Source organism: Ursus arctos, unplaced genomic scaffold, assembly GCF_023065955.2.
Source record: "Ursus arctos isolate Adak ecotype North America unplaced genomic scaffold, UrsArc2.0 scaffold_7, whole genome shotgun sequence".
Classification (NCBI taxonomy): Eukaryota; Metazoa; Chordata; class Mammalia; order Carnivora; family Ursidae; genus Ursus; species Ursus arctos.
The window spans coordinates 30,909,848-30,934,859 of record NW_026623089.1 but is presented as its reverse complement, the minus strand read 5'-3'; the positions used below and the strand labels follow the sequence as shown (position 1 = coordinate 30,934,859).

Here is a 25,012-nt window from a genome sequence, read left to right as displayed (position 1 = left end):
AGTGTCATACCTGGTTTGAATTCTGGAAAAGATGCCATAAAGGTTTTTGGATATAAAATACTTTGTTGATTTCATGATGAGGATAGGAAAGAGGGTATAATGTTGTGATGACTTGATATGAACCTGGGTGTTGATTAACTATATTAATTTCTTAATTTTGTCGGAGCTAGTCAAAGCCACGTAAGGTTCTCTATTCAAAGGAATTCTGTGATTATTTTTAAATTTAACTGCTTAACTCTAAATGCATGTTTTGGAAAATTGAGGGATTTTATTTGCATGACTCACACATTTTCTGTCTCCTTCTGTTTTTCAATATATATAGATTTCAAATTAGACAAGTACAGTCATCCAGAATTGGTGATTTTTGTGTGTGTGAAGAGACTCATATAAAATTTCTGATCCTGATATAAAAGTATACCATTTTTATATTTAGTAATACATCTGTTTCGATACCTATATTCAGATTGTTTGTAATTTTCATAGTATCTATCATATTTCAGAATTTCACTATAGTCACTCTGCCGTAGACTTTTTTTTTTTTTTAAGATTTTATTTATTTATTTGACAGAGAGAGAGACAGCCAGCGAGAGAGGGAACACAAGCAGGGGGAGTGGGAGAGGAAGAAGCAGGCTCCCAGTGGAGGAGCCTGATGTGGGGCTCGATCCCAGAACGCCAGGATCACGCCCTGAGCTGAAGGCAGACGCTTAACGACTGAGCCACCCAGGCGCCCCTCTGCTGTAGACTTCTATGTTGACTCTTTTCTTTTTTTTTTAAATACCATCCAGAAACCAGCATGACTGCTCCATATCATTTTAGGTAATACTGCTTTCTGAATGGTGAAAAAAAAATGTGGTTTAAGGCTGCATGGCTTGACGTCTCCGGACTTTGCCTTACACTGTGAATTCTTAGTGGTTGAAATATCATAGTCCAATATCTCAGGGCATTTTCCATGGGAGAGGAGGTGCTTGATTGTAGTTCTATTTCAGTAGTCCTTCATTGTGAATTGCAAAGAAGGGTTACAGAAAAATCATACTATGTACTATTAAGCCTTAAATGAGTTCTTCCTATGTTCAATGAAATTTTATTATAACAGTTTCAACTTGAACTTGAACTAGGTGGCATGGCTCAGAAAGACAATTCACAGCAAGGTCCCAATACATCTCGCTTATCTATATATTAATCATTAGGAACAGCATATTTACTTATTTTTTCTTTTTGGTATTCAGCAGAGATCAGTAAATGATAGTTACCCCAAACATTTTTCGCTTGGTGATAATTTACAAAATTTTACTGAAGGCCAAGATGATTTTATGGAGGAAATCATTTTCCCCGATTTACTTGAAGTAAAAGCTGCTGAATATGAAGATGATCAAGAACAAATAAAAAAACAACAGGCAAACATTTGTGTGCCAAGTAGTTCTCCAGGTAAAATTGTTGACAACAAAATATTTAAGTCATTAATGAATCATATTATAGAATAGTATCTTCTTTGTAAGTTGGATAGATAAAAAGTACTGATCTAAAATTACAGGAAGTTTTCTGTATTTGTTCTTCACATCTTCTCTGACTTTAAGGAAACTAGTTAAAAGAACTCATTTATCATATATATATATACATGTATATATATACATGTATATATATATATATATATATGTATTTAGAATTCCTGCTAAACTTTAGTGGTAGGGTATATGATAGTTACCTTTTTCTTCTTGTTTGGTCAATGCCAGTTTAATATTTTGGACTTCAAAGTAATATCTAGGTTTTGTTCTTAAGTGGCCAACCAGCGTAAACTGCCAAAAGATATGATTCCACGCATTTTGGAAGATGAAGGATTCTATATTCAGAGAAAGCCACAAATATATAAAAAGACCTGCAACAAAATGGAAAATCGCCTGCTTACCCTAGAAGAGGCAAGTGCGCCAGCTAACAAGTTACACCACTCATTGTTAGTGCGTGACAGTTGTTTTTAGTGAAATATTTTTTTACGATATTTCTTGAATATTTTTGATAGGGAAAATGTTGGTTTGAAGAAAGTGGAGAAATTATGTCATTACCTTCGCCCATTAGACAGTCATGGAACTTCAGGTCAGACACAAGCAAGGGATCTTTAAATCCAGCGCTAAAGACCATATACAGAAAGGTAACCAACAGCAGTTTATTTGTGATTCTGGTTGGAATCAATTGTAATTAAATTGTAATATCAATTGTAATGTCAATTATAACTTATGTGTTTGTGGTGTTAATTCACCCTGTAAAGATACTAATAAATCTAGTAATGTAATGTCAAAACTATCATGAAATGTAAAATAGCCATTAAAATTATGTTTTTGAAGAATATTCAGTGATATAGGGAAATACTCAAAATGCAAAGTGAGAAAAGCAGAATGCAAAGTCATATTATATGATCCTAATTTTATAAAAAGAGATAATGAATGAATTTCTCAATGAATGAATAAATACATACATATATGAGTAGATAGATTAAAAGAGTGGGAAATATATCAAATAATTATCTCTGGATAGTAGGACATGATTATTTTAATTTTTTTCTTTATTTCTTTCTCTATTTCTTTGTCTGTTTTCTAAATTTCAAAAATGAATGTGTATTATACACATAATCAAAGAAACAAATTTTATATAATTCCAAGACATTATGAAAATTAGAAGTCCATTAACCTAATGAGAAGAAATATTTAGACAGAAATATTTATATTTAAAAATTGGCTTGAAAAATTTAAATCAGAACTATGTACAAAAACTCAATTGCCCATTCATTTGCCTTACCTATTCCATATATAAGAAATATGGCTGTAAGTAGATATAAAGTGGAAAAATACCTACTAAAAATACTTATAGGATGTTATTCTTTATTTCTTCTGTTGTTTTGAACCTGTGAGTTACTTCTGTTCTCCCAGTAATTACACGCCTTCCTTCTGTAGTTAATGCTTTTTCTTTACAATTGTTCCCTCAACTGAAGAGATGAATAGTTTTGGGAGTCTCCTTGTCTTTCTATAACATGTAAGGATCTTCTTTATATATGATATATGATCTTTTCTTCCCTAGTTTCTATTTCTTTCCCAGAGAATTCAGGAAATCAAAAATTTTTTTCTTATATTGTGATATGTTTTTCATATCTTTATACTGCTTATAAATTGTTCTCAGGACCTTCTAAAAATATACCAACACTTTGTGCTGCTAAGAAAGCCTTTTATTATTTAACTATATAAAATGCATTTTAGCTCTATTTAATTTTCCAAACTTTTATAAATTACAGACATATACAATTGTCTACCAAAACTTCTGATCATTTGATAAGTAGAATTCTACCCAACCAGAAGCAAAGAAATTCAATGATGAGGATGTATAAATTAGGTCCTTGGTCTTTTTATTGTCTTTTTCTTCATATTCTTTGCCTGATAATCCCAACTTCCATGACAGCTGCTACCATGTGCTTGCTGGTGACTCCCAAACATGTGTCTTTCCCAGATCTGTGCCTGATCCTCAATTGCATATATAGAGTTACTTTTAGAATACTCAGTCTGGTGTCTTTTTTTTTTTTATATTTATTTATTTTGGGGGGGCAGTGGGAAAGAGAGAGAATCTCAAGCAGACTCCCCACCTGTGTGCAGACCCCGATGTGGGGCTCTATTCTCATGACCCTAAGATCATAAGCTGAGCCAAAACCAAGAGTTGGATGCTCAACCCACCGAGCCACCCAGGGGCCCCTCAATCTGGTGTCTTAAGATCAGTACACCTAAAAGAGAATTGCCATTGCCTCAATTAGAGGCAGTTTTGCTGTGAAGCTAATGAGTTTTAAGCTTAGGGTCCCTAACTGTGCAGAGGTCCCTTTCCAAGGCTCTGAGAGGAATGTTAGCAATGTATTGACTCAGTTATCTTTATGTACAGAAATACAAATATATCAAGTATATTAGCTTGATAAATTTACATGAAGTCAACATGAGTCCTTGAGAACAAGGATAGAATATTAGCAACATTCTAGAAGTCCCCCTCATGTCCTTTTCCAGTAACTATTTCCCCTCAAGGTAACTACTATTATAACTTCTAGCACTGTAATTACTCTTACCTGCTACTTTTGCCTGTTTTACATAAGTGTAAAAATAGCGTAGATATTCTGTGTTGTTGCATGCAACAATAATTGGCTTAATCTTCTTGCTATGTAGAACTCCATTGTATGAAAAATATATTTCTTTTTCTATTCTCTGGGGAGAATTGTACAATATTGGTGTTATTTATTTCATAAGTGCTTGGAAGAATTCACTGATGAATCCATTTTGGCCTGGAAATTTATTTGTGGAAATGTTTTCAAATATAGATACAGTTTCTTTAAAAATAAAAGACTGTCTAGTGGAAAGAATCATGTGTTCATGGATTGGAAGACTTAATATTGTTAAAATATCCATACTACCCAAAGCAGTCTACAAATTCAATGCAATTTCTATCAAAAGAAACAGAAAAACAATCTTAAAATTCATATGGAACCACAAAGGACCCTGAATAGCCAAAACAATCTTGATAAAGGAGAAGAAAGCTGGAGAGAATGGTATCATCATAATGGCAGAATAGAAGTTTTCTGTTGTCTTCCTCCCCTAAGTACACTGATTCTGACAATCACCCATGGGCAAGAGTGCCTTTGTGGAAGTACACAAGTCCAGTGGAGATTTCTAGCATACCTCTGAAGTAAAAAAATAAATATATAAAATAAAAGTCTGAGATTTTTTGCTCGGTCTAGAGTTCTAGATTAGATGTTATTTTGCTTTTACCACTTCGAAGAGAGCTTTCCACTCTCTTTTGAATCTCATTGTTTCTATTGAAAAGCTGTCTTTTTTTTTTTTAAGTATTTATTTATTTATTTATTTATTTATTTATTTATGGGGGGGGGTTGTGTAAGGGGCAGAGGGAGAGGGAAGAGAGAATCTTAAGCAGAATCTATTCCCTGAACAGAGCCTGACATGGAGCTCGATCTCACAATCCTGAGATCATGATCTGAGCTAAAATCAAGAATCAGACGCTTAACTGACTGAGCCACCCAGGCCACCTTGAAAAGCCATCTTAAGGTCTTATTTTGGTTTTCAGTTTTTCTCTTTGGTTTTCAATAATTTCTACTGTAATATGTTAAGCTGTGAGTTTTTCAATATTTATTTTGCTTTGGGGTATTAGAACCTCCTGAATGTATGATTCCATGTCATCCATCAGTTTTAGAAAAATTCTTAGCCATTTTCTTAGCAAATATGACTGATGCCTCAGTCTCTTCTTTCTGTTATAGGACTTTAAGTACACATGCCCCTTGTATCTTATTTTGCTTTTTTAATATTCTTTATTACTTGTCTTCTCTCTGATCTTTAGTCTGAATATTTTTTATTTGCTCTGTCTTCTAGTTCACTTATCTAATTTTCTGCTCTGTATTATCTCTTGTTAAATCCATCCAATGAATTCTTTCTCTTTATTCATTTCTTTTTTATTTAGAAAGAGTTCTCCCTTTTTCACCTTAAGAAAAAGTCCATTTTTATGGTGTTTCTTTGCCCTTGTGCTCCTTCTAGTTTTATTTTAATTTTTTTTTTAAGATTTTATTTATTTATTTGACAGAGAGAGACAGCCAGCGAGAGAGGGAACACAAGCAGGGGGAGTGGGAGAGGGAGAAGCAGGCTCCCAGCGGAGGAGCCTGATGTGGCGCTTGATCCCATAACGCCGGGATCACGCCCTGAGCCGAAGGCGGATGCTTAACGACTGCACCACCCAGGCGCCCCTAGGCTTAATTCCTAAAATATTTTTTTATTTTTAATTCTTTCTGTCATTTTCTGTCACCTCATTTCTCAGTCTTTCTAATTCTGATATATGTTCTTGAAGGTCAATAAAATTTTCCCAATCTTTTAGCTCATTTGAAAGCACATTTATGTTTTTATCTGTTTTTGGATTTCTTTCTGTTGTACTTTGTGGGGATATTATTTTACTGTCTTTTCATTTTTCTTCTTTCTTTCTTTCTTTTTTTTTTTTTTTTTTTTTTAAGATTTATCCATTTATTTGAGAGAGAGAGAAAGCACCAGGGAAGGGACAGAAAGAGGTGAAGAGCGAGAATGTCAAGCAGACTCCCTGCTGAGCAGGGAGCCGAATGCAGGGCTCAATCCCACCACCCAGGATCATGACCTGAGCTGAAATCAAGAGTCAGACGCTTAACCAACTGAGCCACCCAGGCACCCCCTGATAACTTTTCTTATAATGTCACAGAACTCTGTTGTTCCTATGTAGTGTTAAAAATATATAGTGGCTGGATTTTTGAAATTTCTTGGCTGTATTTCCCTTCCCAGATATTTTTTTGTAACTTCTCTTTCCTAATCCCTCTGGTCCCTGGCCTTCTCAATTTTTATTCCACTCCTAGCAGTTTCTCTTTAGTGTGAAGACTTGTCCTAGAAATTCTGAGGAAGTGGGTTCCTCGACACCCCTTTAGTCCTCTCCAAAAGCCTTTGCACTCACCCACAGTTGGAGTAGACAAAACCTCTTCCACTTTTAGCTCCTGTTTTTAATTTGGCACGCTGCACTTTCTGGTGAACAACTGTTGGCTCTCTGGGGTTCTCCTGCTGTCAGGACCTTCAGATGCTTCACGGCTTCTCTGTTTTCTTCCATCACCAGTACTATGCAAGCTTTCTATTATTGGTGGTTTGTCTCCATCCACTTGTATTTTGGGTTTCACAAGGGATTCTTGGAGATGTAGTTTTGCTATGGATCTCGTCTATGGACTTTTTGGCTGTGCTCTCTAGTTGCTCTGCCTGTTTTAATGGTAGAGATTTGGGACTATCTAAAACTATAGTGCCACCATATTCCCAGAATCACCTGTCTAATGAATTCTTAATTTCAGGTATTTTCAGTATATTTTTAGCTTTAAAATGTTCATCTGACATTTGATTCTTATGTATATATTCCAGTTTCCTCCTGGAATATGCCATGTTTTCATGTGTTATCTCTTTCACTTTTTTTTTTTTTTAAAGATTTTATTTATTTATCTGACAGAGAGACAGCCAGCGAGAGAGGGAACACAAGCAGGGGAAGTGGGAGAGGAAGAAGCAGGCTCATAGCAGAGGAGCCTGATGTGGGGCTCGATCCCAGAACGCGGGGATCATGCCCTGAGCCGAAGGCAGACGCTTAACGACTGTGCCACCCAGGCGCCCCTGTTTTACTCTATTTTTAAAAACACAGTAATAGCCACTTTAAAGTCTATATCTGGTAACTATGCTATCTGGGTTCCTGCGAGTCTGTTTTTTTTTTTTTTTTTTCTCTCCGTTTTGCTCATTTAGACTTGTCTTTTATTATGGTTGATGACTTTTTATTGTATTGCAAATATTATACATGAAAAGTTATTAAAGCTCTAGATGGTATCTTCTTTCAGAAAAGTTCTGGCCTTTGCTTTGTTAGGCATATAGAGTGGGGATAATCATCTTAATCCAATTAGGGGCTTAACTGATTTCAACTGGATTGCGATTCTGTCAAGTCTCAGTCTGTATCTACCTCTTCCATTTACCTAATCTCTTTGCTGCTTAACTGCAGAGTAGGGTTTTCTTTCTTTTTTTTCTTTCTTTCTGTCAAGTCAATTGCTAAAACATATCCAAATGCTTAGCATATAGTAGACACTCAGTGAGTGCTTATATTATTTGTAATGCAATCTCAGTAGATGTAAACGTTTATGGTCCTAGTATACATTAGAAGAGAAAGACATCAGTTGACTAGCATAACCTTAGAAAAGATTATTTTTTGCATGGTGCCTGTCACAGCATGAGAGACTGGCAATGTCTCTGCCCAATCCTAATTTGTAATATAACACATTTACCAACATTTTATAAATGAGCCCCCCCTTCCCAACACGCACACACACCCAACATTGCAATATCTTTCTGTTTTCTCCAGTTTGGTTACTAAAAACATCCATCCCCATTAAAAATAAAAATAAAAGAATGGAAGAGAGAGGAGAGAAAATCCCTAGTATTTGTTTTATCTTGTTCTTTGCTATTATATGGCATAACTTTTACACCTTATGGTGACAATAAATTTCATCTAATTTTGTTGAAGATAAAGCACAGGTGTTTTAATATAATTATCTGAGACCATTATTCTTAGGGACAGAGATCCCTGAAACAATGGCAGTTCGGTGAATGAATGAATGCATGCATGCATGAATGAACAAACAATTGAATGATAACAAATAAATGCAAAATATACAAATTTTGGAGAAATATTAACCACCATCCAGATTAACCTTTGTAACCACCAGAATCCCAAATTGGAAACCACTGGGCTGAGCAAGTACCTTTTTCCTTAAGTGCATCTGTTCTAGCTTCATCCAAGCATAATTTCAGTATTTCATGGACCTTTAGACTTGGGAATAAATGGAAATGTCACTTCACCAAGCATCTAAACCGAGTATTAAAATTCATTCTGTAGCATACTTAACAGATGATGTTCTGGAATTTGTGTCAGACAAATGCTTCTGCCTGCTTTTCCCTTTTATCTTCTCCACATGTGTTACTCTGCCCAGCTAGCCTTAGAGACAGGGCTCATTTGGGGTTTCTCGCCAGAATAAAAAAATATATAAGGGCAACTGAAGCACGGGTAAGAGCTGCCTGAGTACCAAAGTCCTGTCTTTGCTGTTGTCTCTGCCGCATTCCTCTGCCCCAGGTCTCATTTGCCTGTTTGAGTTTTGCCTGACCATTTGACTACGCCCTCTACTCCCTCTTCCAACATTCTCCTATGTGTTTATGTAGATCTTACACTTGTCATCAGCTTGGATGTTTTTGTGTGTTTATCTGGCCTTTGACTTATTATTGCCTATATCCTTGTGCTTTGGGGCTAACATACTTAGTTCTAGAATTTCACTTAATCTCCTCACTTAATTGACCAGTGCAGTATCTGCTCAATAGAACAGTCCTCTCTAGCTTAGGAAATTTAATGTTCAAACTTTTATTTATAATTTGGTTGCTTAATACCAAAACTGTTCATTTCATTGGTGTTTTTGCCTGGTACATGACCATTTTACTACCAATTGACTAAATTGGAATCAAGAGCAGGTTTTCCCCTCTGAGTTGGTCCTTCTATAGAAAATGGAGACTGACAAGGTAAGGATGAAACAAAACAAACTTTCTAGCTCTTGTCTTGTATTCCTATCTCAGGAGAGAGTAGGGAGGGAGAAATGTGGGCATCATACTGTGGCCTGCAGTCCTTGAGGATCTGCCATACTAGGCCAGAGGTGGGATGGCAGTTTTTCAGTATAACAGCAGCTTTAATAGCAATGGCACAGACAGGAAACCATGCTTTCTTACAGCAGACTGGTCCAGAGAGAGGGCTTGTGCTGTCTTTTTCAAGTGAATGCATCATGGATCTTACTGGGAGTGGCTAGGCATTCACAAACTAGACTGTACCTGCTAAGTAACCCGTTAACCTTCTCAAATTACATCCCTAAAAACCAGTCACATACATATTCAAACAAATGTGCTTAAATTCAGAATAGGGTACTAAAACATAATTGAATCATTTTGTATATAATTTAAAGCCTACAGATTTCAACTAATTTAGGAGCAATCTGGTATACAAGTGGAGACGGTCTCCTGTATAAAGAAAGATGATCTCCTTTGCACTTGCCTGGAGGGTCCAAGCCCCTCCAGGGAATTTTCCAGGGGATTACCAATATATTCATGTAGGAACAATGTTTTAATCAGGGTTTGCCACTTAACTCCTGCCCATAGATGACTCTATTAGTTCATAAGGTAGTTGAACTATTGACCCAACAGATCTAAACACCATTTGTCATAGTGTTGCTATAGGAAATTGTTGCAGGGCTTATAACTTAAAAGTCTAAACTCCACCAACGCACAACAACAGTAAAGTACATGACAATAATTTATAGCAGGATGATTAAAGTAGATGTAATATAAACATATTTTATGAAATCAAGGGCCATAATCAGTTTCAAGGAAGAAAGATCAAATTATTGTTTATTGCTTTTCTTTTTTTTTTCTTTTTTTTAAAGATTTTTTATGTATTTATTGGACAGAGAGATAGACAGCCAGTGAGAGAGGGAACAAGCAGGGGGGAGTGGGAGAGGAAGAAGCAGGCTCCCAGCAGAGGAGCCCGATGCGGGGCTCCATCCCAGGACCCCGGGATCAGGCCCTGAGCCAAAGGCAGACACTTAACGACTGAGCCACCCAGGCGCCCCTGTTTATTGCTTTTCTATACCCCTTAATTTTCTTGCAATTAATGTGTTACTTTTATAAGGAAAAGTCACTTGTAATTTCAAAAGAAATACAAAGAATCAAATTAACATTGTGTACATATTTTTGTTTAAAAGGCAGTGAAACCTGATCTGGAAAGCTCTATTAGGAACAAAATGGAAGGCCAAAGAGAAATGTACCAATTAGATCTCAACATTGTGGGTTTACAATTCAGCCATCATCCTCTCTTCAATCAAGAACAAGTATTATGTGCTAGGCTGCTTCAACTTTATGAGTGTTTTCAGGACAGGCAGCAACAGAATTTACCTCAGCTGCTTTATGAGAAGGTGAGAATGACTTTCATTATATTTATAGAGCAGAACATTTAATATTGAAAGAGAAAACGAATAGTACAGAGCAAGCTATCCTATAATATATTCCCTTAGCATTTAAAATATTTAACCAATTAGAACAATAGTTGCTTCCAGTTTTTCTAAAAAGAAACTATAGGAGTTGACTGGCCAGGGAGGTAGCCTCAAATGTATCCTGCAGGAGATTTAGCATTTATAAATGGTTCACTAATCAGTGGTATTCTTGGGCCTATGACTCAAGAAGAGTATTTGAACAGATTACTACTCAAAAGAGCCATATGGTTGTTTTAAGTCTTCTAATAAAGTATTTTTGATAAAAAAATATTAGAGATCTTGAATCTCATATAAAATGTGAAAAGTCTTGGTCTGAGAATGATTAACCCAGTCATCCAATAAAGGGTACATAAAAGTTTGGAAAGAGAAAAAAAGAAAAGAAAAGAAATCAATGCCTAAATCAGTACTAGCAAAAAGAACGAAATTGCTACAAATGGCTAATCAGGGTTTACCTCTAAAACACATGGAAGATGATTAAGCAATTGAACAAAATTGGGGTTTTGCCAACAAAAAAAATGACCTTTCAAGTGCAACCAATAGTGTCTGAGTGACCAAAATTATAGTTGTCTTCTTATATATGCTTCTAATAATATATGTGTATGTGCATGTATAATTTCTAGGCTTATATTCTGTCTAGAGTTTATATCTGTGTCTTGTGGGATTGGGCTTCAATTCAGTTTCTTTCCCCCAAAAGGTTAACCTAATATCCAAACACCTAATTTCCTACTAATTTAAAATTCTGCCTTTATTTTAAACTAACTTCACATATTTACATTGATATAAGGACTATTTATTCCATTGACGTAATGGCCTAATCCTGCCCTGTTTTAATTATTATATTATTAAATTATAATGTAGTAGAACAAGTGACTCCTTGTTTTTTCTAGAATGTTTTTGGATGCTCTTAAAGATTTGATCCATAAGTCCATATGAACTTTAGAATTAGCCTGTCAACTTCTATTTTTAAAATTCTATTACCATATTTACTATGATTACATTATATTATTATATTAATTTTGAAGGAAATTTTATCTTTATAAAAATTGCATTCCCTCATCCAGAACTATAGTATGTCATCCTGTTTGTTGAGGTCCTCTCTGATTTCTTCCAGTAAAAGTTTATATTAATTGACTCTAGTCTTGGAGTTCCTACAGACTGTCCCTAACTGTGCAAATTTCTCCTACACATGTTTTAGGGTACAGTTTCCTCCAGTTTTATTTCTCTTTGGATATTCTCTGTGGATATTTCTATCTTATGCTTTCCTTAGTATATCGTTTTTTCTTGTTTTCCTATGTTGTTATATATTTATTTTTTTATATAGAGATATAGATATAAACACAGTTGTAAATATACATGTATAGATATGGATGTGATGTTGGCAGTGGATATGAATAAAGACAGATAAACATATCTTTTCTATAACCATGGGATTTTAGGTGGAAGATAAGGTAGATTCCTGTGCTCGATCTGCCATCTTGATTGATTGGATTTTTTAAACATTAATTGATGAACTGATTACCTAGAAAGTTCTAGGCATACTGGTTATTTCTAAGATATTGAGGCTCTTCTCAGTTCTGCCCCAAGGTGCTTATATGAGATATATTTTGGAAGGTAAGACAGTAATACACAAAAAGTTATACAGTTGTGTTTCTGCTGCACACACCTAGACCTTTGGAGAAATTAGAGTGCTATTAACAGTGGATGGAATATACAAAAAAGCTCTTTTCTTTGTTGTAGCTAAAAGCACTGACAGATGCTACCAAATTAGCAAACGAAAATTTGGAAATAAGCCAGCTGACCAAAAAATCTTTACAAGATTATTATTGGCAGATAAGGTAGGTTTGGGACCATTAATGTATTTATCAAGCATTTATCAAGTAACTTCATTAAGCAGAGTATTGCACTTGCTATGGAGGATATAAAATAAGAAAAAGATGGGGCGCCTGGGTGGCACAGCGGTTAAGCGTCTGCCTTCGGCTCACAGCGTGATCCTGGCGTTATGGGATCGAGCCCCACATCAGGCTCCTCCGCTATGAGCCTGCTTCTTCCTCTCCCACTCCCCCTACTTGTGTTCCCCCTCTCGCTGGCTGTCTCTATCTCTGTCAGATAAATAAATAATAAAATCTTTAAAAAAAAAAATAAGAAAAAGAAAAGGTCCCTACTCTTTAGGCAATTACAGAAATGTCTCCAACCTTTCCTTAAGACCCAGTTTTGTGTAAAAATATTTCATAAAAGTGTCACATGAAAGTAGTTGTAGTTTTAATATCCATTGATTAAAAAAACCACATGTTAATTATATGCTAATTATAAACCACTATGAGTTCACTAATATTGTTAGGATCATATTAGTCTCAAGCATTTGTATATATTTGAGAATTAGTCCATATATACACATATACAAGATGTATTACTAATTCAGTCTAAAGGTAACACTCAAAGAACACATAGATTTAAGAACCCCTGTAAAAAAACATAGTCTATAAGTTGGGAACCATTAGCTTACAGAGTAGTTGGGAAGAGAAATTAAGAAAATATGAAATAACTGGAAACATAATTCTAAGACAAAACATAATTATTTGTCAAGGACTGTCCAAAAACAGGAAAGCTCACTGGAAGGTGCTTACTGGATAGAAAGTTCACCTATGCATAAAGACACAATAATTGTCTATATAAGGGAGTGATTTGATAGTTAAAGAATTTCCCTGCCCATTGCCCTGACATGGTTTTACAACCTCTAGAAGCAACAGTCAATTTAAATAATTGGTTTCCTAGAGTAATCTAGTTAAATGCAAACAATGTTACTTGAGAAGGTTGACATATACCTTGCAAAGGCCTGGCACATAATGAGCACTCAGTAAATATTACTTGAATGAATGAATGAACGAGTGAATAGAAGCCATCAATATTTACAAAACAATAAATAGGTATTATTTATAAGATTAAAATTGAAGGCAAAGAACAGACATTGGCATAATGAACACAGAACAAGTAAGCTTTATTTTTTTAATTTAAATTCAATTAGCCAACATATAGTGCATCATTAGTTTCAGATACAGAGTTCAGTAAATCATCAGTTGCTCATCACATCACATGACCTCCTTAATGCCCATCACCCAATTACCCCGTTCCCCATGCACCTCCCCTCCAGCAACCCTCAGTTTGTTTCCTATAATTAAGAGTCTCTCAAGATTTTTCTCCCTCTCTGATGACTTCCCATTCAGTTTTCCCTCCCTTCCCCTATGATCCTCTGTGCTGTTTCTTATATTCCACATAAGAGTGAAACCATATGATAACTTTCTGTAATTGACTTATTTCGTTCAGCAAATAGCCTCCAATTCCATCTACATCAATGTAAATGGTAAGTATTCATCCTTTCTGATGGCTGAGTAATATTCCATTGTATGTATGTGTATGTCTGTGTGTGTGTGTGTGTGTGTGTGTGTGTGTGTGTGTGTCACATCTTCTTTATCCATTCATCTGTCGATGGACAGCTGGCCTCTTTCCATAGTTTGGCTATTGTGGACACTGCTGCTATAAACATTGAGGTGCAGGTGCCCCTTCAGATCATTATATTTGTATCTCTAGGGTAAATACCCAGTAGTGCAATTGCTGGTTCTTAGGGTAGTTCTATTTTCAAATTTTTTGAGGAACCTCCATACTGTTTTCCAGAGTGGCTTCACCAGCTTGTATTCCCACCAACAGTGGAAGAATGTTCCCCTTTCTCTGTATCCTCGCCAACATCTGTGGTTTCCTGACTTGTTAATTTTAGCCATTCTGACTGGTGTGAGGTGGTATCTCATTGTGGTTTTCATTTGTATTTCCCTGATGATGAGTGATGTGGAGCATTTTTTTCATGGGTCTGTTGGCCATTTGTATGTCTTCTTTGGGGAAATGTCTGTTCATGTCTTCAGCCCATTTCTTGACTGGATTATTTGTTTTTTGGGTGTTGAGTTTGATAAGTTCTTAATAGATCTTGGATACTAGCCCTTTATCTGATATGTCATTTGCAAATATCTTCTCCCATTCCATAGGTTGCCTTTTAGTTTTATTGATTTTTTCCTTTGCCGTGCAGAAGCTTTTCATCTTGATGAAGTCCCAGTAGTTCATTTTTGTTTTTGTTTCCCTTAGAACAAGAAAGCTTTAATGCAGGAAAGAGTAAAGCAGGCTTAGATGGGGTCTGATGGTGGTAGATAAAGGTCTACTACTGTGTGTGTGCGTGTGTGTGTGTGTGTGTGTGTGTGTGTGTAGGAGGGTCATTGAAGAGGTCATTGCTTTATCAAAGCAGAAGAAAGCAATGTAATAGATTTCCACTCAGGAAAATTTTTAGAGTGGTGTTGAAATGCTGCAAAGAATAGTTTGTGGACATTTGAAAAAAGTGTTTCTATTAGAAAAGATATATATTTAACATTTAACGACAGTCTACCAAGTGCCTGGTACCCACAATCAGGTGGTACCCAGGATAGAAAGCTGTAAATCATTCATGACCCCCGCTTCTTGCCTGTCTTCTCATCCCTCACATCCAACCAGTAACCATTCCCATTGATTCTGGTTTATTTCAGGTGCTTATCTCATAGCCTGACTACTCAGTCTCCTAAAATACCTCTTTTAAAGCCATGCTCCATATTGAAACTGGAGTGATTTTTCTATATAAATGAAACCACATCAGTGGCTTTCTTTACCTCCACAATAAAATTTAATAGCTTTAGCATGATCTGTAAGGCCCTGTGCAATCTGGCTCCTGCTTACCTCTCCAGCCTCATGGTTAGGGCTCTCTGCTTTGGAACTTCGTAGTTCACTGCCCTAAATGGACTATACTCTCTAATATCTATATATCTTGTTTTAATGCCTCTTGTTTCTAGAAGGTTCTTTCATTGTTTTCTGCCCAACGCTTAGTCAAAATATGCATTTTGTTCAATTGCATGTTACTTTCTCAGGGAGGCTCTTACTTGCCCATTACATTAGATTAAATTCTCCCTTTTTTGTAAACTCACATAACATTTATGTAGTTCCCCTTTCATAATATTCATCACATTTGTAATTACTTGTTCTGTATTTTTCTCTGCTGGGATAGTAGTTACCAGCACCCAAAATATTGCCTACACATAACAGATATTTATTATGTGTTCATTAATTTGAATTGAGTGTCACATACTCTGTGAAGTTTTTCCTTACTATTGCCTTTTATTCAGGAAAAATGTCTGATAAAATACAAATATAATGTTTATAAACCTATTGCCAAGATGGCAAAAAAAGTAAGGAATGTGCAAAAGCCAAAAACGAAGTGAAAGGAGAAATCACAAAAATGATTAACGAGGGGTAGGGGCGCCTCAGTGACTCAGTCAGTTAAGCATCTGCCTTCGGCTTGGGTCATGATCCTGGGGTCCTGGGATGGAGCCCCACGTCGGGCTCCCTGCTCAGTGGGGAGTCTGCTTCTGCCTCTCCCCTCCACTCGTACTCTCTCTCTGGCTTTCTCTCTCTCAAATAAATAAATAAATAAACTCTTTAAAAAATACATCTAGAGGTACCTGAATGGTACAATCAGTTAAGTGTCCAACTCTTGGTTTTGGCTCAGGTTATGACTTCAGGGTCCTGGGATTGAGCCATGTGTCAGGCTCCATTACCAGTGCGGAGTCTGCTAAGGAGTCTCTCTCCCTCTGCCCCTCCTGCTTGCGCTGTCTCTCTGTCTCTCCTAAAATAAATAAATAAAACCTTAAAAAAAAAAATACAACCAGAAGATACCCAAGAAGTGAAAGAACAAGAAAATCCCCTAAAGAGTTCAATCACTGTTAAAGAAATGAAATCAGTAATTTGAAATCTTTCTGCAAAGAAAACTCCAGGCTCAGAAGACAAAATTAGGATTCCGTAGAACATTGAAAAGACGGATTCTCAAAATGTGTGGTTCCCCAGACCAGCAGCATCATTTTCACCTGGAAACCTGTTAAAAATGCAAATTACCAGGTCCACCACAGCCTTACTGAATCTGAAACTCTGGGGGTGGGGCTTGGCAATCCATGTTCAGCAGGCCCTCCTCTGATATAGGAAAGGTTGGGAGCCTCTGATTTAAATATGACTTCCATTTCCACAAACTCTTTCAAAAAATAGAAAAAGAGGCCACATTCTTTTTTTTTTTTTTTAAGATTTTGTTTATTTATTTGACAGAGATAGAGACAGCCAGCGAGAGAGGGAACACAAGCAGGGGGAGTGGGAGAGGAAGAAGCAGGCTCATAGCAGAGGAGCCTGATGTGGGGATCGATCCCATAATGCCGGGATCACGCCCTGAGCCGAAGGCAGACGCTTAACCGCTGTGCCACCCAGGCGCCCCAAGAGGCCACATTCTTAACTCCATTTATGAGGTTATATTATCCTTGAAATTAAAACTTGATAACAATACAAAAACTATTGCAACCCAACTTCATTCATAAACATAGTTACAAATATGCTAAGCAGAATTCTATCAAATAATACAGTGAAGTTGGGATCATTCCAGGAGTGCAAGGATGATTTAACATTAGAAAGTCAGTTAGTGTAATTTGGCATACTAATAGTGTGTTTGCAAAGTCATGAAACAGAATAAGCATCTTTTAAAACAGTATATTACCTCAGTATCCAAATGATATTATCACTACCCCATCCAGCAAAGTAACTCTAAATTTGAAGTAATGGTTTCAGTCATTAACCTGAAAAAAATATGATGAATACACTCCAGAATGACAGACCATCTGGAAAAGCCTGGATTTTAGCAGAGCACTTTTGAATAGTGAAAAACCGGGGTGCCTGGGTGGCTCAGTCATTAAGCATCTGCCTTTGGCTCAGGGCGTGATCCCGGGGTCCTGGGATTGAACCCCACATAGGGCTCCCTGCTCCACTGGGAGCCTGCTTCTTCCTCTCCCACTCCCCCTGCTTGTGTTCCCTCTCTCGTTGGTTGTCTCTCTCTGTCAAATAAATAAATAAAATCTTAAAAAAAAAGTGAAAAATCTTCAAGTCATAAAGAAATTAATCTCTAAATGGAATTTCAAGATGTGGGTAAAATGAAAAAAAGAAAAATCATGAGGTGGGGGATCCAGAAGAGTTAGTGTAATACATTCTTCCAGGCCATTTTTAATGATGTATAGTTCTAATCCACCAGTGTATTTTCGATCTACCTTTTTTGTTGTAGTAATACGAAACAGCTCTATGACTTAGAAAGGGGAAAAGACTTCTCTCTATTACGCAGTATATTACAGACTTGGAAACAAATAAAATCCCTTCGACAACGGCAAGGGTTTACAAGCACCCCTGTAAAGTTACAGTTTCAAAGGTGAGTGGCTGCTCTATTTGTTCTTACAGGTCTCCTGAGGAACTGCCCATGAATAACTGGAAATTCACAGTAACGGGGAGAAAAATCCAGAAGCTAGACAGCTATTTGATGTTGTCAACAAAGAACTTATATCTTGAATATATGAATAATTCTTAAAACTTAATAAGACAACTCAATTTTTAAAATGGGCAAAAGATTTGAACAGATACTTCACTAAAGAAAGCGTATGGATGGCAAGTGAACACATGAAAAGATGTTCAGCATGATATCCTGTCAATAGAGAAATGTAAATTAAAACCCCAACGTGAATATACTATACGCCATTTATGATGAGGTTGTGGGATATCGGCGAGGTTCAGTGGGGTGGAGTCCAGAGCCGACGACCAAGAAAGAATTCTTGAGACGTCTCTGGTACAAAATGGTGGTTTATTAAAGCACGGGGACAGGACCTGTGGGCAGAAAGAGCTGCCGCACTGGGGTTGTGAAGGGTGGCTGATTATATACTACAGGGTTGGGGGAGGTAAAGAAAAAGGGAGGTTTGGAAGAAAGAACTTTCATATGTTAAAAAAACTCACAGGAGGCCTTGCCATTGTCAAGTTAAGGTTGTTTACCCCTCTAGTAAGGCATTAACAGGAAGATAGTTGGGAACTTCCTGCAAGCTGCAGATTATAAGCACATTTAGTTGTATCTACATTTCCTTCTGGAAGCTAGGTTATTGATAGAAATGCTTTGTTCTTGTAGATCGCTAGGACATAAACTGAGGGAGATTCAAGTCTTGCAGGATTGTGGTCACTATAGGTTAACTATTTCTTTGTCCTTTAGGGCAGCCAGAGTGCCTGAGGAATGTCACATACATCCCGTGGGGTGGGGGGTTGCGGGGTGTCAGTTTCTGCTTTGTCCTCAGCTTGCCTTCTGTTCCCTCAATTTAGAACAGCTAAAATCCGAAACAAAATGAAATTAAAAAGACAATAACAAATACTGACGAGGATACTGAGTAACAGGAGCTCTCATTGATTGCTGATGGGAATGCAAATGCTACATCCATTTGAAAACAGTAGCGCTTTCTTTTAAAGCTGCACCTAGAGCCAGCAGTCACATTCCTAGGTGAAACACACAGTCCTAAAAACATGGTTAGTGGGGGAGATGGTTACAATTAAAAACTGTACTTGTTAATCATTTAAGCTGTTTGTGAACTTACAGTGAAAATAATCGGTTGCCTCCCCATAACCCACTGTCTTTTTTCAAAACTGTAAGAGATTAGTGTAACTTCAGCCTATTAAGAAAGATGTTTACTTTGTTGATTTTTTTTCCTGCTGCAGTGGTTTTTAGCGAAAGGGCTTTTGACAATTTCTAAACCTACCCAGCCTGAAACTTTATTGTAGAGTCCTGAATTCAAGTAAACTTGCTTACCTGCCTCCACTTCTTTAAACCAGTCTGATACACACATGCATTCTGAACTCCTGAGCAGGAAAGGAGAGCCCTGGGTGCCATAAGCTTGTTCAGAACAGTAGCTCTGGACCAGTCCTGCCTGCTCACCATTCACTCTTACTCTTGGTACTATCATCCTTGGGATGTAAAATAATTTGTTGTAAGAGATTGGTCGTATGTGTGTATGTGTGTTAGCAACACCAATAACAAATCTCAAATACTTACACTATTTCTGCTTCAAATAATTATGTTTATTATTATTTAGGATAGAAATGAATAAATGTGATGAACAAAACCTAGAAGAACTGTTAGAAATGTCTGAGACGGAGAAGAAAACTGAAGGAAAAGCATTTAAGAATGGGGAAAAACAGGAGGTATTTATATTGCAAAATAACATTCAACTCCCCTTAACTGGTTATAATATTTAATTGTTTGGTAGAATAGGAAGTCCTGGTATTTGTAACGGTTACCGAACAAAATGACAAACACAAAAAATAAAAGTTTAATTTTAAGAATAGTTGTCTTAAAACAGTAAACTAACATTATAAATTATATATTTATATTTTGGTTTCTAGAGCTTCTCATGTTTAGCTTCAGAACTTGAAGAAACAGATATTGAAAGAATAAGTTCAATTACCTTGATGCCACAACTTTCTTTCACTGCAGAATTAACAAACATATTCAAGTGTTCACTGTAAGCATTTTAAAGGATTGTTTCTTTATTATATATTGTCTATTATATTGTTTTAATAGAGTGAGTACCATATGCTGGGCACTTTACTAAGTTTTTAAATATATTTGCACATTTAATTGCAACCATAGCCCTTATCCTTATTGGTATTATCCTTATCTTAGAGATGGGGCAATCTATACTTATGGAAGGGTAAGTTGCCCAGGGTCGCACTTCTAATTCATGACCAAGGTAGGACACAAACCTGTTGGGTTTGATGATTGTTTTTTTGTTTTGCTATGGCAGTAAGTTTTGTTCATGTATAGATAGGTAGGATATAAAGCCACTGTAAAAAATAAGATTATGTGGTTGCCCATGCTTATTAAGAGGACCTCTTGCTTTCATAAAAAGTATTCTGTATCTGGAGGATCCTCTGGGCAATTTTCTACTTTGACACAAACTTCTTTCCCTCCCAGTCGTGACTTTTTCCTTGAGCTATTTTCTCCCTATTCCCAGGACATTCATGCAAAAACAGATCTAATATAGATGCCCATTTCTCCCATCTCTGGGCCTATGGATCTCATCTCCTTTATAGAGGATATGGCAACTTAGAACACTGAACTAAGTTCAGCTTTTCAACATCTCTGTCCCATGGGATGCTTTGTACAGTCATCTTTGAGTATTGTGAATGTGCGTCATTTAGCACAGCGTTGGAGGGTAGTAAATGGCCAATAAATATTCATATTTATGAAATGTTTGGATGGATGATTACATTTAAAATGAACATAAAGAGTAGCAGACACAAAGGCACGATTACCAGTACCCTCTTTCTGACCAGCAAAGTGCAGCAGTAGAGGAATGCTTCATTTGTTCTACACCTCCTTCCAAAGAGGACCTGAGATAATTATTATGTAAGACATGCATACAAAAGGATCATCTAAACAAGGATAAGCAAACATGAGCCATAAAATGGAAGTGAGAAGTAAAGAGGGGAAAGAGAAGGAGGACGGTAAATGGAGGCTAAAACTTAGTGGAAGTCAAAGCAAAAGGAAGTGGGACGTGTTCTGTCTTCTCAAAGCTATTGCTGTTGTTGGGCATTGCTGTCATTATCCATTTAAAATGTCCAGTTGAGTAAGGATTGATTCCTAGAAAAGAAGAATATACTGATGTCAAGGACAAAGATGAAGGGAATACAAGGATTAAAGAAGAATTACAGCGAGTTTAGAGGTGATGAAAAAGGCAAGATTTCCTGTGGATAAATATAATCCTGAATTAATGAATTTTCATAATCAGTTCATGAGCTCATTATTAAAACTACTTTCAGAGGGCAACATAAAGGGGAAATATACCTAACATATTTCTCTAAAGTTAATTGAGAAGATGGTTAGAAGAGGCCAACAGGGAGATAGGAAAAATAAGTAATCTTTTGTCTCCTAACCCTCTGAAAAGGTTACAGAGAACATGGGCTGATATGGGCGCCGGGAGATACTGGACCCATAGGACCATTAGGGTGGAGAACAGAAGGGCATGTTATGTTTCATCCTAGAGCTTATCTTCCAACCAGTCTTCTTCCTTCTGAAAAAGAGAAGTCCTAAACATCATTAGGTCAGTTGCCTTGCGGGTGAGAGGATAGTCAATAGATGTTGGGTGAATGATCAAATGAATGGCTGGAAGACTCTCTTCAGGAGTTTCAAATCACTTAAGGGATCAGTTTATTTCCCAGCAAGGGTTTTCTAGAAGCCCGGGGATTCTGGCTTGCCTCTCTGATCTTTGCAGTTAGAGAAAGAATGTCCTGGAGGAAAAGAGTGTACAATCTAAGGCCTAAAGGGATTTATAAAGACCTTAAAGAGGACACAGCAAGCCTGTTGACTGAGAGCCACCTCAATGAGGTTATTGAAAACATGGCATATTTCTTTTAAAAGTGTGTCTTTCTTCTGAAAGTTAGAAAATATTTTCCAATTTTTTTTTGTTATATCACCCTTTTATTTTATTTTTTTTAATAATGATTTTTTATTATTTTCCAATTTTTAATTCAAGCTCCCCTACCCCATTCCTAAGTTCCTCAGTTTTCTTATAAGACATCTGATAAGATGGGTAAGTGCTATAATCTCTTTAAGTTTCAATTTAGTAAAATAAATAACTGAGTGATTTATAGTACCTTGATTTTAGTTCTTTCTCTATTTTTGAGTAAATATCTTTTTAAAAAAACATTCAAGTAGGAGAGGATTTTATCCACACATAGGCAAGCGTTATTGGGCTTAAAGATAGCATTTGTCCTCTAAAATGGTCATACTTTAACATGCTCAGGTGTATTTTCAAAAGAACAATATTTTGTATCCATTTTGTTTTTCAAGGATCCCTTAAAGATTTGTTTAATTTTTAGGCACGAACAAAAGAGAAGAGCCAAAATTCAGAAGCTTAAATATTTTATTAAAATACTATACAACAATAAACAGATTACTTGCACTTCCGTATCTCCTCTTCAGTTTGATTTTAAAGTCATGTTTCAGCAAATTTTCAGTATTCAGTTAATATACTGGCCTGAAACAATTTGCTTGGAGGTATGCCATTGTCATTTACTTTTGTATCTTATCTTATGCCATACATAATTTTAAACTTCTTGTTAGTTACTGTTATATGTGACAAGTAATTTCTATTTAGAGATGATTGACCTATATGGGTAGGCAAGATATTTATAAATAATATATTTATAACTCAGCAATGGTCTTTTATGCTACAAATACAAAATTATTTGATTCGTGGTTATTCTAAATACTTCCATTCTCTCCTGCTAAAATTCCTATCAACCCTGGATGTGCAGCACTATTCTTCATTTGCTAGTGATATGGAAGAGGGTTATTTAAACTATAATGTGTAGCATAGCTATTGTTAGTCTTGAATGATTTCTCCAAACTGTCTCAGCCCTGATTTAGTGATTTCAGTGTCTTGCTGAATTTGTATGTATGTATGTGTTTTGTTTGTTTATTTGTTCGTTTGTCTGTTTATTTATTTATTCGTCTGTTTATTTATGTTTTGGATCCCTTCAAGAATCTGATGAAAGAACATACACACAACAGACTCCTTAACCCTGTCTGAAGACCCCAGCATAAGAACCCCTGCACTAAAGGGAGAAGAAAATGGGACAATGGAGAAAAATTAGAGACATGAAGGGAGTCTAGATAAGAAGCCTTGATGGCTAACATAGGGGTTAAACTTGCAACTAGACCTGAAAGGAAAGTTAGGAGGGAATAAAAATTTGTGTATGTGAGCATCGAGTGAGCTGTGAGGAGTGGGGAGAGAATTATAACTATGAATCTAAATCAAAGATATTTTTACAATGCCTAAATTAATTTTTTTCTATCCCTGATCAGAGGCACATTCATTTTGTTCATCTGTACTATCAAGTTTCTATCATCTCAAAATGTATCTCTGTTGAAATTCCTATTTAAAAAGTATACTGAATATACTTTCCTATTGTACCTAAAATAAATTGCGATGTAATAATCCAACCACTTGAAGTATAAAACTTGCCCGCACCCCCAAGTAGAAAAATGTGTATTTTGAATCCTTCATTATCCTACCACTTCGAACATGATCTTAGCAAACTAAGAGGCAGGGAAAGAAGGGAATCTAGCTAGGGTTAAAATGCACCAGGAGCAACGGCAAAAATTGCAAAATAAATCTATGCGACCCGACCTAACAGATTCTGACCTACATTTTGAATTTACTCCTTATCATTCCTCTTCATTCATTTTTCACTGTAGCCAAACTGAACTGCTTGGTTTTTTCCCCATACATCCTTGCAATTTCCTACTTCTGAACTTTTGAACATTCTAGTTCTCCCACTTAGACAGCCCATTTTCATTCTTGACACTCCATCCCAGCCACACAGTGGCTTTGAGAGCTGCCATCAGGAGATAAGGCTCTCCCAGGAGACTTCACTCACGGAGGTGGAATTCTCTACCTTTACCTTTACTCTCCAGGGTCTGGCCTCCAGCCCTGCAGTCCCAGAAACTGGATTTGACAGTCCCAGGAGAATATGTCTACAACCCCTAAACAAATCACAAGGCTGATGTGTAAAATCAAAAATGCCAATTTAACATTTGAATGTAGTTATCAGTGTAGTCATGCCTCTTTTCAGTTAGCCAGTTTACCGATTTGCCCTGCGAAATTTCTTTCATAGGCCTGAATACTGTAAGCTACAACCCCTACAAACCTTTCTGTGTGAGGGATGCCTTTGTCAAGGAACTAGAGTGCTGACTTATAGTCACTCTTTTGGGGACAATATTTAGATGATCAGAAAAAATATTTGCTTCTTTGACTTTCATTTTTCTCTGCTTTTTTGGTTAATTAACCATCCTTTTGATTGACACATTCTTACCTTTCAAGAAGCATTTTTTCCCTCCTTGATTTCCTTTTTTTTTTGGAGCACATGTCACTGTTTTCCCAAACACTGACAACACAGTATAGGTCAAAATAAGATTTTTCTTAAAAAAAAAAATTAGGTTTGTAGTTATGGCAGCGATGGAATGGTAGTAGAAAGAACAGCATACAGAATCAGAAGACCTGGGTTTAATACCCAGTGGACATCTATGGAGCTGTCTACTCAGCCCCTCCCTTACTCCTTCTTCTGGGACACTTTCTCCCTCCCCTGCCTCCCATAGCTTGCTCGACTTGTCCTCTGATTCTATGAACCAATGAATCTCCCCCTTTCCTAAGCAATTCAACCTGAATTTCTACCATTTATAATAAAAACTAATGTAGTTTCATATAGAGACTCAATTTCTGCATTTGTAAAATTGGAAAAGTAATACCTATTTCCTAATCATTTTTATCAGGCTTAAATGAGATAAAGAACTTTAAAAGTGCTGTACAAAAGTAAGTTTTTTGAGTATTGTGTTATATGTACCTATGTGCTCAGAACTCTATTTGTAATCCTTTAATTCAAATCATTTTCTTTGAAACCAGTAAAAGGCAT

The 25,012-nt window shown here is 36.4% G+C and overlaps 1 protein-coding gene across 1 annotated transcript in view; it reads left to right on the top strand.

Moving 5' to 3' along the window:
• CC2D2B (coiled-coil and C2 domain containing 2B) overlaps positions 1-25,012 on the top strand; it is a 91,063-nt gene that overhangs the window by 8,847 nt on the left and 57,204 nt on the right. Inside the window, exons 6-14 of the mRNA XM_026493744.2 lie at positions 1,230-1,425; positions 1,777-1,913; positions 2,015-2,143; positions 10,352-10,561; positions 12,377-12,474; positions 17,796-17,936; positions 19,630-19,738; positions 19,940-20,058; positions 22,418-22,595. Coding sequence (XP_026349529.2) covers positions 1,230-1,425; positions 1,777-1,913; positions 2,015-2,143; positions 10,352-10,561; positions 12,377-12,474; positions 17,796-17,936; positions 19,630-19,738; positions 19,940-20,058; positions 22,418-22,595 — 1,317 coding nt within the window. The remainder of the gene's footprint in view (positions 1-1,229; positions 1,426-1,776; positions 1,914-2,014; positions 2,144-10,351; positions 10,562-12,376; positions 12,475-17,795; positions 17,937-19,629; positions 19,739-19,939; positions 20,059-22,417; positions 22,596-25,012) is intronic.